This window comes from Mycteria americana, chromosome 2, assembly GCF_035582795.1.
Source record: "Mycteria americana isolate JAX WOST 10 ecotype Jacksonville Zoo and Gardens chromosome 2, USCA_MyAme_1.0, whole genome shotgun sequence".
NCBI classification, from domain to species: Eukaryota; Metazoa; Chordata; class Aves; order Ciconiiformes; family Ciconiidae; genus Mycteria; species Mycteria americana.
Window position 1 is genome coordinate 83,421,490 of NC_134366.1, and position 14,792 is coordinate 83,436,281.

At 39.6% G+C, this 14,792-nt stretch overlaps 1 protein-coding gene across 1 annotated transcript in view; it reads right to left on the reverse strand.

Moving 5' to 3' along the window:
• Positions 1–14,792, reverse strand: part of PHLPP1 (PH domain and leucine rich repeat protein phosphatase 1) — a 144,360-nt gene that overhangs the window by 37,777 nt on the left and 91,791 nt on the right. The window contains exon 4 of the mRNA XM_075493964.1: positions 10,400–10,566. Within this exon, the coding sequence (XP_075350079.1) occupies positions 10,400–10,566 (167 nt within the window). The remainder of the gene's footprint in view (positions 1–10,399; positions 10,567–14,792) is intronic.

The following is a 14,792-nucleotide window of genomic DNA, read 5'->3' on the forward strand; positions in this document are numbered from 1 at the left end:
ACTACCCTAGTAACAGTGCTTACAAGGTGCAGGAAATTCTCAGCCTATTTGAACACTAAATTTTTGTGGTACAGCTCAGCTCCATTCATGTGAGTAGATACTGCCTTTCAACCAAAAATTCTCATTAGAATAGGCTGGTTTGAATACAACTGGGAAACGTGCTGAATTAAAGTAGAATTTAGCAAGACTTCTGTAGCGACAGAGGCAAATTCTTACGCTCTCAAGTACGATGCCAAAGCTCGCACAGATTTCAAACTTTTGTCCTTGATGTGTCACGGAACTCTTAAAAGCCCCTTGGTTTATCTCATCAGCCAACGAAGCAACTTGCATGTGCTTGCCTTATTAAAGATGACCAAGACTGTTTGAACAAAAAACCCAAGAAGGGGACAATCCAATTAGCCAGCCTGCATGTTCAGCAACATTATTATGGTTGCCTAACAACCACTGGGAGGTATGCCTAAAGGCAAGTAAAAGGATGAATGGAAAGATCTGTGTCAGATTCCGATAGATGGGAGGAAGTTTCTTTTCTGGCATGGTTTATGCCAGGACATTTTATTTGGACTTCATTTTCCCTTCGTTAAGGCTCAAGTCCTTTATTTGTGTGAGCAGGCTTTTATATAACACGGCGATGGAAGCAAAACTGCACCTATGAACGCTGCTATTCCACGTGAAAGTAATCTCTGACAGCATGTGCCAGTGCATCTGCAGCCTCCGCATCGGCCCAGCACTTTCTTACATCAAAGCACTTTGTCCTCCCCCCACCAGAAAACACAGACAGAAAACACATCGAGCATTAAACAAGTTAAAAATTTTTAATGCCAAAAAATTCTCAGAAATCCTCACCAGCTGAGGATGGTGGCTCGCACCTTTAGTATTGCCTAAATCAAACTAATGCCACTGACCAAAACTCAACATGAAAATGTAAGTAGTGCCTTCGTACTGTATTTCAATGGGGGTTGTAAGTGAAGTGTGGATTTTACTCCAAAAGACAGGTTATAAATACATTTAAAGTTTACAAACACACTTAACATTCACAAAGGCTTGTAGCAAGCAAGGGAATGCTGTGCTCTCTATTGGTATTTTGGTGCAAAGATGGCGGAAGAAAAAAAATGGAAAAGTCACGGACAGAGTTATCACAGATTTTTGAACACCCTGTGCCATGCTGGAGGCAGAAGAAGTTTGGAACAGAGTTAGATGGAGACTAAATGAAATCTTGCAATCCAATTACTGCTGCAGGGAAAAAAATGCTACTGTGCAGAAACAATGACTAATGTATCTCTAGAGGGAGAACTGTAAAATAAAAAGGATGCTAGGGTAAGCTAGCTGATGTTAATGAGGGCTGCTAGCCAGAAAAAAAAAAAAAAGCACATTTTAAAACACTATACCTTCCTATTCCTCTATTTTGAGAGAAAGGGCTTAAAAGTCTTGAATCTAGAACTGAAACCCATAATCCTGCATTTATCTTGAAGTTAACTGTAGATTTAGGCCACAGATATACTGCCTTGAAATTTGGGGTGATTCTGTGGTGGAACAGCTGTCCCACATCTTCCTCAAAGTCAACTGCAAATACAAACAACAGTGCTCCAAGTAGTGGACTCTGGGGCCTTTAGAAATTACATTTTTTTTCCAGTATTTAGGTAAGTGCAAAAATAGTACTGAAGACAGGAAGATTAAGTCAAAATAACTAAGCTGCTGGAGAAACACCAAAATGCAACCATTCCAATTTTCAAGTCAACCATGAAAAAAGAATTAACTCATTTAATAATAAACACCAAAGCTACAGCCTTTACCTGTGCTGCTCTGGAGTCTCAGAAGAACAGTCTCAGGGCTTTTGCCCACTAAACAAATGAAAACTACAACCTACTAGAAGACCCCAAATACAATCTTGAGATAAAATTACAGAAGATCAAGCTAATACACAGAGGAAAGAGGACTGGGGTGGGGTAGTGGTGAAGGAAGCTAAGAAATACATTAACTAACTCCAATGCAGTGTTCAGCTTCAAGGTTTTCCGCACACATTCCTGTGTATAATTGCCCTGGGTCAAAGGGGCGGGGGGGGTAGGGAGAGAGAATCACCCCCCTCTCCCCCTAAACATATCTGGATTACATCTCTACTGCCCTAATGTATGCTTTAATGTGTCTTTATTAAGGGTCTTCTGTGAGTAATCTAATTACTAAGGACACAAACCAAACTAGTTAACACATCTATATAGTATGTAAGGGAGGATGAGTAGTACATCCAGTATTGGATATGCTCATACCGAAGCTGAAAATGCACATAGTGTATGTCAAATAATCCACCAAGGAGAGTTCATTGTTAAATCACATCTAAAGAAAAGCTGAAAGACAGACACCATAAGCTTAGTTAAAGTTAAGAGATTAATTTAAGACAACTGGCAGGAAAGAGATATTTTCTTCCTCCTTTGTAAACATGTTCATTTACAAAATGCTAGTCGCATTTCTCTTCATGGAGCACTGTCAAGGACAGAACATTACTAAGCCAAACTAGCAGGCATTTGCTCAAAGTTAAGATCTTAGTCTACCTCTCATCTCTGGCCACTCGCTTCCCACTATCCCCATTGAAAAATGGGTTGGTGCACTTCCATTATGGAGCACTGCCATGCTGCACATTTAAAATGCTGAATTCTTTATAGTGCTTCTAGATCTAGGTAGATTTACAGTCAGTAGCACCAGTGGCACTTGTAGCATCGATGTAAGTAAGGTAGGAGAGAAGTATTTGACAGACTCAAGTTTTCTGTTGCTGCTGAGTTTGCACAGTGTCAGGCTTTAAATAGATTTTACAAAGCAACATCTTTGCTGTTTTCTCACACCCAAGTCTTTACTCCTACCAGAAGCAGGGGCACACATCGATGCTGCCCCCATGGCATTGCTGGAAAAAAGAAAAGGCACAACATGGCTCGTTTGAGGCACGACAGTGCAATAACTTCATATCAAGTCCATACACATGCTTTCCTTCCTCTTCTCCCCTCCTTCCCTGGTTCTAGACTTCATTATCTGCCAAAAAAAGTCAAACTGAAGAACAGCATCTCTCAACACCCTATGTTCAGTTAATTTACTAAGCTTTCCATTGTAATGACCAATATATTAAACACTCACTTCTCTGACCAAAACCAGTCCTACTTTAAGCTAGAGCAAAATGTTGACATGTCAACCCTTGAGTTTAAACATGCACTATGACTGAACACTAATTGCCATAATTGAGCCAAAAAATGCCCACTTACTTAATCCTGAAGCTGCCACTTCAGGAGTGCTTTTAGTTTGACATATGCAAAATGAGGAGAGGGACTAACAAGAGAAGCTTGTATCATGGCAAAGCAATGAACTGACATGCTAATTTCAAATTCAGATCTACCCGATGTGCACAGCAGAGGAATTTCCATTACACAGTACAGCATTTGTGTTCCACTATGTTTGGAGGGGGGGGGAAATAGTATATTTGAATTGGCCATACACAGTCATTGAAATGCAGCCATAACAGACTCATCTGACAAAACCAATTAAAAAGCAGTATTTTATTACACACAAAACAGAAGACATGGCTTAATAAGGGACTCAGTTGAAGGAAAGCAATCACCATCTCCAGTATTTGGGCTATCTCATGACTGCGCTGTGGTTGCAGTTGAACATCATCATTTCAAGCAGCAGCACAACTGTCCCTCAGCTCCAGTACCATTTCCGAGCAGATCAACGCAACGTGGCAAGTGTTGGAAGTGAACTACAACTTGCCACCTTCATGAACGCCTGCTACTTTGGCCACTAGCTTAATCATGAAGAGAATTTTCCAGATAAACCTGACACACCGATTTCCTCCTTGGAAATAAATGGTCCAATGTACTGCCTTTTTGCAGTTGCGTCAGATTCGCCCATCCATAGCCTTATTGACTAAGGGAGCAGCTAGCCTAGTGCCAGAAATACTGTCATAGCATTTCCTTTCCCAGAAAGGTGTCGTTGCAAAAGCCTTAAATTAGTTAGACAATTAAAATGAACTATTCCATCCCTCTTGCCCTGCTAAATTTGTCAAGACAGCTGAATAGAGGTAGACTGTTTCTGCAACAGCTAGGGAGATTCACTTGGATGCTGCAGGGGAAGGCTTTGCCTATCCGAGCTCAGTAGCAGCCCTCCCCAGCTTGGACACAGAAGACTTTTCAATAGATAATATAGAGAGGAGGAAGCAGGAGCTTTGCTGGTGTTTTCCACCCTGTTTCTCTGGACAAGACTCCTGTTCATCCAGAAACCAAGTAGCTCATGTCACACCACAAAAAAACAGATGGAGTAAAGTAATCTTAGGAAAGAGGGTCACTTAGTTTGAGGGCAAAGATTGATTCTGGTCAAGTCAAAAGAAATTTGAACAAATTCACCAATTAATTATCAATTTCTCCATTAGCCGAATGAATAAATGAAAACATAGTTTCATCTGAATTTTTCTTTCCTTCCTCCTTTCTTAAACCCCATGGGGGGAAAAGAAAAAGAAAGAAAGTAAAAAGCAGACTGATAGCTGCAATTTTGGTGTCTTCACCACCCTTTATGCCAAGGGACACCAAGAACAGTCATCCTGATATTTCTCCCCTCTACTTGCATTTAAAACTATAAAAGGTACAACAATTCTGGCATACAGACTTCAGCCTATATGCCAAAATTAATTGGTAGATTGTATTTAAAAACAAAAAGAAGAAGAAGAAAACAGACTGCACTGCACAAAAAGGAATAACCTTAAATCTAGGCAGTTATTTTTCAAAATATACAAATAATCACAGGTGTTAAATTAAATTCAGACTACCTCCAAACTTAAGACAACAATGAAGCTTTTGTTCTATTACATAGTTGGTAAGACCACCATAAAGACAAGAAAAAAAATGTGTGTTTTGTTAGTGGAAATAATCTGAACCTACATTACTATACTTCGTAGTTCTCAATTTCCACACATACCTAGCGCACACTGCTTCATTAGGGGGGAAAGACTATCCTCAGAGGAAGAACAAAATTCCTAGGAAAAAAGTGAAAATATATTCTCCTTTCTATACTGGAAATTTATATTTGAAATACAAAAGCATTAACTAGGGGTGGGCTTCCAAACTGAAACATGTTTAAATACATGAAAAGAAAACCCCTACTTTGGAAGCCATATCAGAAAGCAATAGACAAGTAAACTGGAGTAGGCTGATACACAGTAACTGGATTCCATAAATATGTTCACTACTTTTTGAAGCATTACTTGGAAGAGATGCTGCTATACTTACCCTAATAGTTCCACTAAACTGAATCCAATTAACAACTGCAATTTCTACTTTTAGACTACACTATTTTTAAAAATGCTATTTTATAGCATATTTCTTAGTGCCATCTATTTTTCTCCTACCACTATTAAGGAGTTCACTGTTCCAATTTAAACAATCCAAAAAATCCAATGTGTTTCGGGCATTAAACCAATTTTGCAATCTTCCCCACTTAGTCACTTGTAGCAACTTGATTTTGTAATTTATTTTTCTTTAATCAAATGTCACTGATTTTTTCCAAGTATTCACAAGAGGGATACATTCTTGAGTTTGGAAAGGTACACAGGAGCTATGTAGAACACAACTAGTCATGAAGATTTGGAAAGATGCACTAACACCACCAAACTCTTCCTTCAATATATTTACAACCTGAATAAACCAAAAGCAGTGAAGTTACATAAACAACATATTCCAAGTGTTGTCTTTAGTATTATAAATAGCAAAAAAATATTCGGAGGCTACAGAGCTGAGAAAATAAACATAGCAGCAGAATATAGCAAACACTGGATGGAGTTTGTTACTAGTAGACCCCTGGTTGTCAATATCATGCCAACTTCTCCTTCTTGCCCTACTGCTTTAGATGGCTAAGCTTCAGCCTTTGGCTTCGAGCAAAAGAGGAGAAATGAATATAAAAATAAGGTTGCCTGGCTCTGAGACCATGAGAGTGTGAGAGAAAGCTCCCAGCATCTTCCCACACGGTGGAGCATGCAATGGCACTCCATTCCTTGCGGTAGTACACTCCCCACGTTAGCTGGATTCATTTAAATAACTTCAATAAATGTGTGCATTTAAAAGCAAATTCCTTTCCAGAAGAGCACTCTAATAAAAAAAAAAAAGAGAGAGGGGAAAAAAGAGGGCGAGAGAAGCTCAAATCGTGCATCTACTGGCAGTGCCCTGTGGGGCCTGGCAAGGGGGAAGATGTGTATTTGCCATGTCATTAATCCTTCCGACTTTCTTTGCTAACCTCAGTTTCATACACTAAAAGCAACAATCACAAGGAGCACTTCAATGTACTTTGAGACCAACCAAGTGGCAGGCTGGAGACTTCCCTGCTCCTCAATCTGTAGGGACAAGCTAGGATCAAACTACATCTCACCCCAACTTCTAGCAAGCTTGTTTGCTGGGTTCACACTGGTTGGGTCGCTAATACTGTTCCCCCCTCGCTGTCGGGAACCTAAGTGTTCTCTGAGCAATGATTGCATTTCGAATTACCTACTTATGGCACAATGGGTTTGTAAGGAGGGTTTAGCTTTAGGACCCCCCAAATTCCGGGTTTTCAGCTATCCTACAGTTGGAAGCAGCAAGCGATTTCAGAAACTCTTGCATCAATATCTCAGAGTCCTCTAGCATTCTCATACCCTGTAGACGCTACTTCAAGTTACTGCCACTAACCCCGAAGAGTTTCAGCTGAGATGCCCGAGAAGACAGCTGATTTCTAAAGAGGCTCTGGGAGAGAAAAGATACCAACAGATCTTAAGATAAAAATCCATATAATCACTGTTAATAATTAACAACCACAATCAGAATAACAACTTGTTCTTCAGATAAAAATTGGCAAGCATCATTTTGTTTATCGTTAAAACAAACTTTGTGGCTTATTACATCCTCCCTTTCTTTCTTTCTCCTTTCCTTTTCTTTTTTTTTTTAATCTGCAACAGGCTTATATTAAAAATCCACATACCGACAACTTACTTTTCAATATTAACAAGCAAACAGTATTCTTGATGCCAATGTTTTTTTCCAACAGCACTGACTGAAACAATTACATATAAATATAAAGCGTGCTTAGCCCAGTGAAGCAGGGCAACAGTGAATAAAGACTATAGTTTATTCATTTGCTTCAAACCTAGAGCAATAGTACTCTGCAAAACTAGTAAGCCTGAACTCTTGTTTGCATTTCAGAACAAGAGCTGTGAAGTTGTGTTGTAGATAAGGGGAAAGTGAGGTTTGAGAACAAAGTGTACATATAAATCTCAACTTTATGGGTAAAAAACAAATCCACCAACCAACATTTAAAAAGTGTAAGCAATAAAATTAGTGAGAACTTAAGACAACAGAATGTCTTCAATCACTCCATTTGCAGTATACAGGAGCTAAAACACCAAGGGCTTTAAGGCAAATTCTGACTCGATGAGGGTATTATCACAAGGCATGTCAGACGCTTCTAATACTGCAACAGCTGGGCAATCTTTCAACTGGGGAATCTCCCCTCTCCCCCAAAAGAAAAACACCCTTTCCTATCATTTTAAAAAAGCTACTGTGAGGGAGAGCAGGACTAAGTCTCCTGAGGACTAAATAGTTTATTTGGAAATGCAATAAATTACATTATTTTAACAACTGAAAGAAGTAACTGCATAAGCAAAAGTAGGAATTCTTGTTTTTTCCCCAATCCATTCCTGACTGTACCTGCCAAGTCAGTGCATATGTCAGCATCTCATTACTATGACCCAGCTGCTTGTAAGTCTACTCAGCGGGTAGCTGAGAAGTTGGTATTTTCTTCTGTCTTTGACATACCTCTTGTTCTGCAATACAGCATTCATGAGCATTTGTTAAATTACCACCTAAAGTGATTTATTAAGAGGAACAGCTAGCACCAAGAGCTGCTTACAGCAAGAAAAATTTTCCTAGACTGCCTTGCTAACCAGATTTTAATTGAAAATTGTACCAGGAAGGGTAGGTACATAAATGCCAATGCATTTTGTTCATAACATCCAAGCACATGGTTATTTTGGAGCCTTAAATACTTCTGGGCTTGATTCACTAGTGCTGTGCCCTGTGTGTGGCTGCAATTTAGCAACTGAGAATTTGGTATAAAAGCCAACAGTACCAAATCAGAACAGCAGAGATTTTGTACTTGCTTTGCAGTGGTTTGAAATAACACGAGCAAACAAAAAAAGACTTTTGGTTTATCCAGTCAAGTTTTACCTTGTGTAACCCCCAAAAGATCTGAAAATGGTTTTGTGAAATTGGATTAAAAAGGAAACAAATAAAAGGTCAGACAAATAACAACTTGTGTTCCCAGGAATGACTGAGCTTCCCTTACTTTGCACATGCTTTCATACTGGGATTCACTAATAATTTCAAAAAGATACAGTGTTCCCTTCTTGCTAGATATTTGTGTATTTACTCACTACAGAAAAGCAGACTTACAGTAGCAGTCGAGCTGGCTTGAAGTTTTTTGGCAGCACAAGTAAAACTCAAGTTTTCCCACCCTAAAGAGAAGCTGGAACTGTGTTTCTTAGGGCTGAAAGGAGCATGGCTTGGGAGAGCACTCCAGGGCCAGGCTCATGCTTTTGCTGCTGTTGGGAGGCAAAAGATAACTGATGGGGCACTGCTCTTCCTAACCCTCAGCAGTAACCACCACCTCACACAGCCCTTTCCACTGGGCACAGCAATGGGAGCAGCAGCAGCTTCCAGCTGCTCACTGCCTGAGTGATGCCACCTGTACTGGATGAAGATAAGGCTGGAGGACATCAGCAGTGGCAGAGGGAAGGTCAGCACCAAGGGGCAGGAGTTTATAAGGCACTGGCTCCAATCCACGGCAACAGTGCCGTGTCACCTTCCTAATCATTCACTTCTTTTCTCCAGAAGTTCACAAACCCTCCCGTGCTGTCTTGGCAAGATCAAAGCAACGGAGGCAGAGCAGACTATCATTCAGAATGATAGTCTATCATCCTATCATGACAGAATAGGACCAGCTCTCAGAATAATGAGACAATCAGTTTTGCACCACTTCAGGTATATGCCACTTCTCCAGATTTTCCTGATGCAGACTCTCAGAAAACAGGTGAGTTTTATTTGGTCTCTTTCACTCTTGCACATTCAGGTCCACATTAGCGAGAAAAATTTTAACAGTTTTTTAACTTTCAGCAAGACTCTTCAGCTGTTCCTGCAACTGCAGCACCAAGAGAACATTAAACAGACAATAAATATTGCCCATCATATTATTTATAAATGCTTTCTAATCCCTGACAGAATTAGCTATATGTTGATGGACAAAATATAATCAAGTATCTCCTGTACACTTCCTGATATTTAAAAAGGAAAATTTGCAAAAATTCCTTAAAATAAAGACATTCATTATCTGTCCATGTTCATCACGTAACTTATGCTAAAATTCCACTTGCTATCTGGAGACCTACACTGACATTCACAGAACATTTAATCCAGTATTCCTCTCCAGACTGTGTTCATAAGCTCTTGGAATCACTGCCTGCTTTGTTTGTGAAGCAGACCTGCTGGGTTCATTCATCTTCCATTATGCCAAATTTTTTGTTTTTCCAGAATGAAATTGGAATTATATAAAAATACAACAGCCCACATAATCCATCTTGTATTTTTCAGTTGTTTTTCAAAGAGGAAGGGATTTAGAAATGTGGTTTAAAACATTTTGTTGAACAGGACCATCCAGAAATATAATCCTGAGGTACTCTGCAATTCAGTTACCACTGAAATTAAAATCACAGTTTTATATTCAGTACGGAAACATTCATCTTTCTGAATACAGAAAGCCTGCTGATTCCACAGTTCTGGAACACATACATTAAATCATTCAGATCACCAATCATGCTGCTGTCTACCCATTTGTTACATTCTCAGATGAGCTGCAGTGGAAAGAAGGACTGGAAGGTCACAGTTACTAGGAAAGAGGAATTAGGGTTGAGCAGAGGAGACAGAGGACAGGAATCAGGCTGAATTTATTACATCAGGGCTTTCTTTGCTTGGGGGTAACAAAAAACTTCTAAGTCACACGCAGTACTGTTCCTACCTAGGATGCATCCCCCTGATGGACAGCTCACCAACTCACATTCACTCACATGAGTCAAAGACTGAAGAACTACAATCTGGCCTCAGTAGGTAGATAAAAACAATGCATTCTGAAAACTGGATTTTGGATTGAAAATAGCCTTCTATTTACAAGAAAAACCATTAAGTTTCTTATGAAAGCTAGTCTGTTTCCAACACACAGAGTTAACCAATTTCTGAAGCCTTACAGCCAGGCCAATCCTCCACAGCAGGAGGTAATTTTTTAGGAAAGTTCCTGCAGACCAGTGGTCACTTGGCTCCAAGGGCAGAGGAAGACCAGTAGAACCGTATCACTTTACCTTTGTAATTCACTAAGCGCTCTATTTGTGGATGGGCTAGGGTTTAGCCTCAGGAAGTTCTGCTTTAAATTGAGATGAGTGAGGTCTTGGCTATAAAACAGGTTGGCAGGCAGGTGCTCCAGGCTGCAGCATGAAAGATCCACTGAGCTTATGCGCTGTGATGCAACCTGGAAGTCAAGAGGTATACCAATATGTTAATACTGTAATGAAACACGAACATTTCCTTCACCCCTACTAGCACAAGATAAACTGTTTTTAAGCACAGCAGAATTCGGTGTTGGCGTATATAGCTGATCTAACACGGTTTACATCATTTCTGCAAGTTATGCCATGGTCTCTTGCTTTGCCTCAGTGCTATAACTAGGTCCATAGATGGCTAGCAGGGGGAAAACTGCAAAGGTTTGTCTTGTCAAACTAATAAGTGAAATGGATTCATTTTCATCAATGAAGTTATGTGACCAGAAGAAAGATAAGTTATATAAACTTTAGTTTAGTCATTTAGTTAGCAAGTAACAGCAGCAAAATCATAGCACAGAAGTCTTCTATATTGCTGCATGTCTGGTCAGTATACCCAAGTGAGTGGAGGTAAGAGGATAACAGTCGTCACCCTATCTTGGTTTCAAGGGTCAAAAGCAGGTATTAAATGACAGAAGAAAGAGTTATCCCATTTATATCTTACTGGAGGAAAAAAAAAATGACAGCAGCAGCAGCAAAGCACTGAGCACTCATCTCTTCTCAATGAATTAGAAAACTGTCCAAGACTGCAAAAAATGTGACAAAACCAAAACTGAGATTTGGGGGTTTAACACTGTTTTCTAGAAAGGGGAAGGTAAAACAAACACAGTCTATAGAGGCTAAAGAAATAATACCACCTAGCACTACATATAGCTAGCATTATTCCACAGAGGCCTATAGGCAACAAATTCAAATAACAGCAACTCTGCCCCTTACCAAATCTCTAGGATACAGCTGGGTGAACTACATCCTGCTGCTTCACTTATTTACTAGTCTTTATTTAAGAAAATCCCAAAACCAACACTGCAATGTAGAATTCTTGTATTTTCTGTCCCATACTACTAAAAATATCCTTTCATAAAGTAGCCGTGGAGCTAGCTACTTGACAAAGCACCACCACACAGTAGTACAAGGTGGTGAGGATGGTGGGCGAGAAGGAGGGGTCAGATACTCAAAGGATGAGAGGAGGTGTTGGAGCAGGCATGGCTTAGATCAAAGGAGGAGAAGCGAACAACTTCACCACCATTTTAGACTTCTGGGACTGCAGAAACAGTGCTCAAATGGTTACACGTTCTGTCAGCTGCTCACTGCAAGAGAAGCTATCATTCATTTTGCCGTTGGCACTTTTACCGGCCTCACATGCTAGGATTCTGGAAGTACAAACACCATGTCTGAGGGACAAAAAGAGAAAAAAAACCCAACAGCTCATTACCAATGCCCAGTGACAGTCTGTAAGAGCTTCTGAGCTCTGATGAAGGAGACACCACTCAACCTTCTGGGCAGAGATACAGCCCTTGCCATAAAGTATCCCGAACCTAGAGACATCGTGTTTTGCTGGCATAAGTGGAGTAGCTTGCCACTGAAAGGAAGGCCAAGGAGTTTTTTCTTCCTTTTTTTCCTCTCCAGCGCAAGCTACACAGGCCTCAGGATACGTGCTCTCTATTATAAACACACAGCCGTAAGCTTTGAGAGGAACAGACGGCGCAGTGTTTTTCTCCAATACGACCGTTAATGATCCAGTCCTCCCACATCCATTAAAATGCTCAAATTTTTGTTACTCAATTAGTTCAGTCCTTTTGTTACTGTAGCTACTATTGTTCTTCCCCTTGTAGTATTAGACAAAAATTATTCATAGGCTATTCTAAGCAGTCATTTCTGAAAGCCAGGTATTCAGTCTATTTATGGTGCCAAAACCTGCCTGGTATGGTACAGTTCTCATCACACTGAAAACACAAGAGATGAAAAAGTGCTGACACTCATTAAATTAAAAAGGAGAATGTGTAATTTCAGGTGTAATGCTGACATACACTGTTGCTTCAACTACTTGTTTAGAACATGATATGGACAGTAAAAAGCAACCCAGCAGTGCTTAGCAAGGCATGTTACGCTGAAAATATTTAAAGTACCAGAACTGGTAACTCTGAGTGTGAACCGTGATAAAGTAACCAAACAAATCCAAACTCTACTCTTGTCTCAAAAAAGGATGCAAATCCTTTCTTAAAATCATCAAGCCCTGTGAAAAAATCCAGTTAAAAATAATTTTGCTTTTACAAGTTGTATATTCTGGTTATTTTTTTGTTTGCTTGTTTGTTTTTAAAGGAATCACTTTGTTATACGAAGAATTTCATGCAATTGACATATTCTCTATTACAGCGATAACTGTAAAAGTTAAAAGCACATTTTAAAAGGTGTTAGTTCTGGAATCAACTATAATTTTATTGAAGTCTTTTTTTGTTAGCAAAACAGTACTCTAAGAATTAACTTCTGAATTGTTACAAGGAATACTCATCTAAACAAACACAGTTATTCTCACAGGCAGGGATAAAGACTTTTCTCTTTTCATTGCTCAATACTGTTCTGTAACAAATTCCTAGAGAATAGAGGAACAAGATGAAAAACAAAGAAGAGTGACAAAGGAGAACAACATCTTAACAATACTTTCTTTGGTTCACCCGAAACTTTCATCAGTTGTTTTGAAGTTGAGCATTGAAATTCTGAAATGGTATTGTTCCCAAATGGAACAATAAAGGGGTATTTCAATCTTGCAGTCGTCTTCAGTGGACGTAAATGCAGTAAGACTGTGCGCGTGTGTGTTTGCTATTGTTTATTAAGAGCAAAGAATTTTTCTTAAAGATGATACAGGTTTTAATAAAGCATTGGGTTTCCTTGACTCACTATGGGGAATCACTGCAGAGATATGCTGATAAAGGGTAAGAAAACACTGACTAGAATATCCCTTATAGTCAAAGAATAAAAAGCATCTGAAAGAAGGGACATTATCTGCAGAAAGTAGGGTTTCCACTAGAATGAAAAAAAAAAAAACCAACCCACAAACAACCCAAGACATTGCACTATAAATAAATACCCCAACAAGTTATCTGGGCTGGGTTCAACAGGCCTGTGCTCCAGTAAAAATATGGAAGAATCGGTGTGGTAGCAATGCTAGAGGGAAAGGCTTTCTAGACATATGTGGAACCTGCATCAAGTGCTCATTATGGCTTATTTGGTGTTTTCTTTTGAAAAATTTTAAAGTATAACTGTTTTATATGCTTTATGTACATATATAAAACCAAACACCAAGCAGCACCGTTCATGACTCCCCAGGCAGAAGCAGCCATTGTCCAGAGCAACCCCTCTAGAATGTCTTCTCCTTATGTCCTGAACTACATGCATCCTTAACACTTGTTTTCACATGAAACCCCTGTTGCATTTCCAGTACCAATAACATGGGGCAAATGACGGGTAACGACCTTCTTGGAGGATGGTACAGCATAAGCTGTAGAGTCAATGCCTGCCTTTGCCAGAGAAGCAAGACACCCAACACTTGGACAGCTGTGTAGCTCAAACAGTTAGCAAGATCATGTACTTTTTGAAGTACTCTTCAGTTGGGATTTTTAATTATCACAAATACAAAGAAACAAGATGAAACACGTGGCTTTCTCCATTGCCTCAATATGATTTTTACATACTTTATGGCCAATCATTGTATTGCAATGTCTCCCATTGTAATACTAGAGGAGTAACAACAGGGTAAGGCCAAACACAACTTTGCACATCAAACTGCAACATCCAATGGAAGACTTTCTTCCTCCAGTTCCTGTTGCAACTTCAGTTACGTAGTCCTGGCCTACAGTGTTTTAAGTTCAGTTTGGGGTTTTTTTTCAGTCTCCATGCAAGTATAGCATACTGAAGTGCAGTTTTGAAGAAGTGGTATACAACTATAGCACATACACTACCAAGAGCCCTGGGTCTACCCACTGCAAACACTAAAAAGCTGCCATTGTGCTTTTAATTTTCCCCCGGCAGCAATAAAATGCAGCTTTATTCTGTGACTACCACCACAAATACTGCTTCTGGAGAGCTCTCTCCCTCCCTCGGGTAGTACACCTTCTGCTACACCCCACCTAAGACCTGCACATGTGGCAAGGAACTAGGAGTCTCCCAAATACGAAAACTCATTTTTAAACAGGTTACTTGTGCCAGAATAGTACTTACTAGCATAAACAATGATTCACAAAAGCCAGCAGTACCTTAAAGAAAAAAGGTTTCGTCAAGGTGTTCCGATTTTTTTTTTTTAAATTTTTAAACAGTATTTCAAGACTGGTGAAAGTATGGTATGAGTTCACTGTAAATCTTTAGCAGCTGGCAATAAAAATAC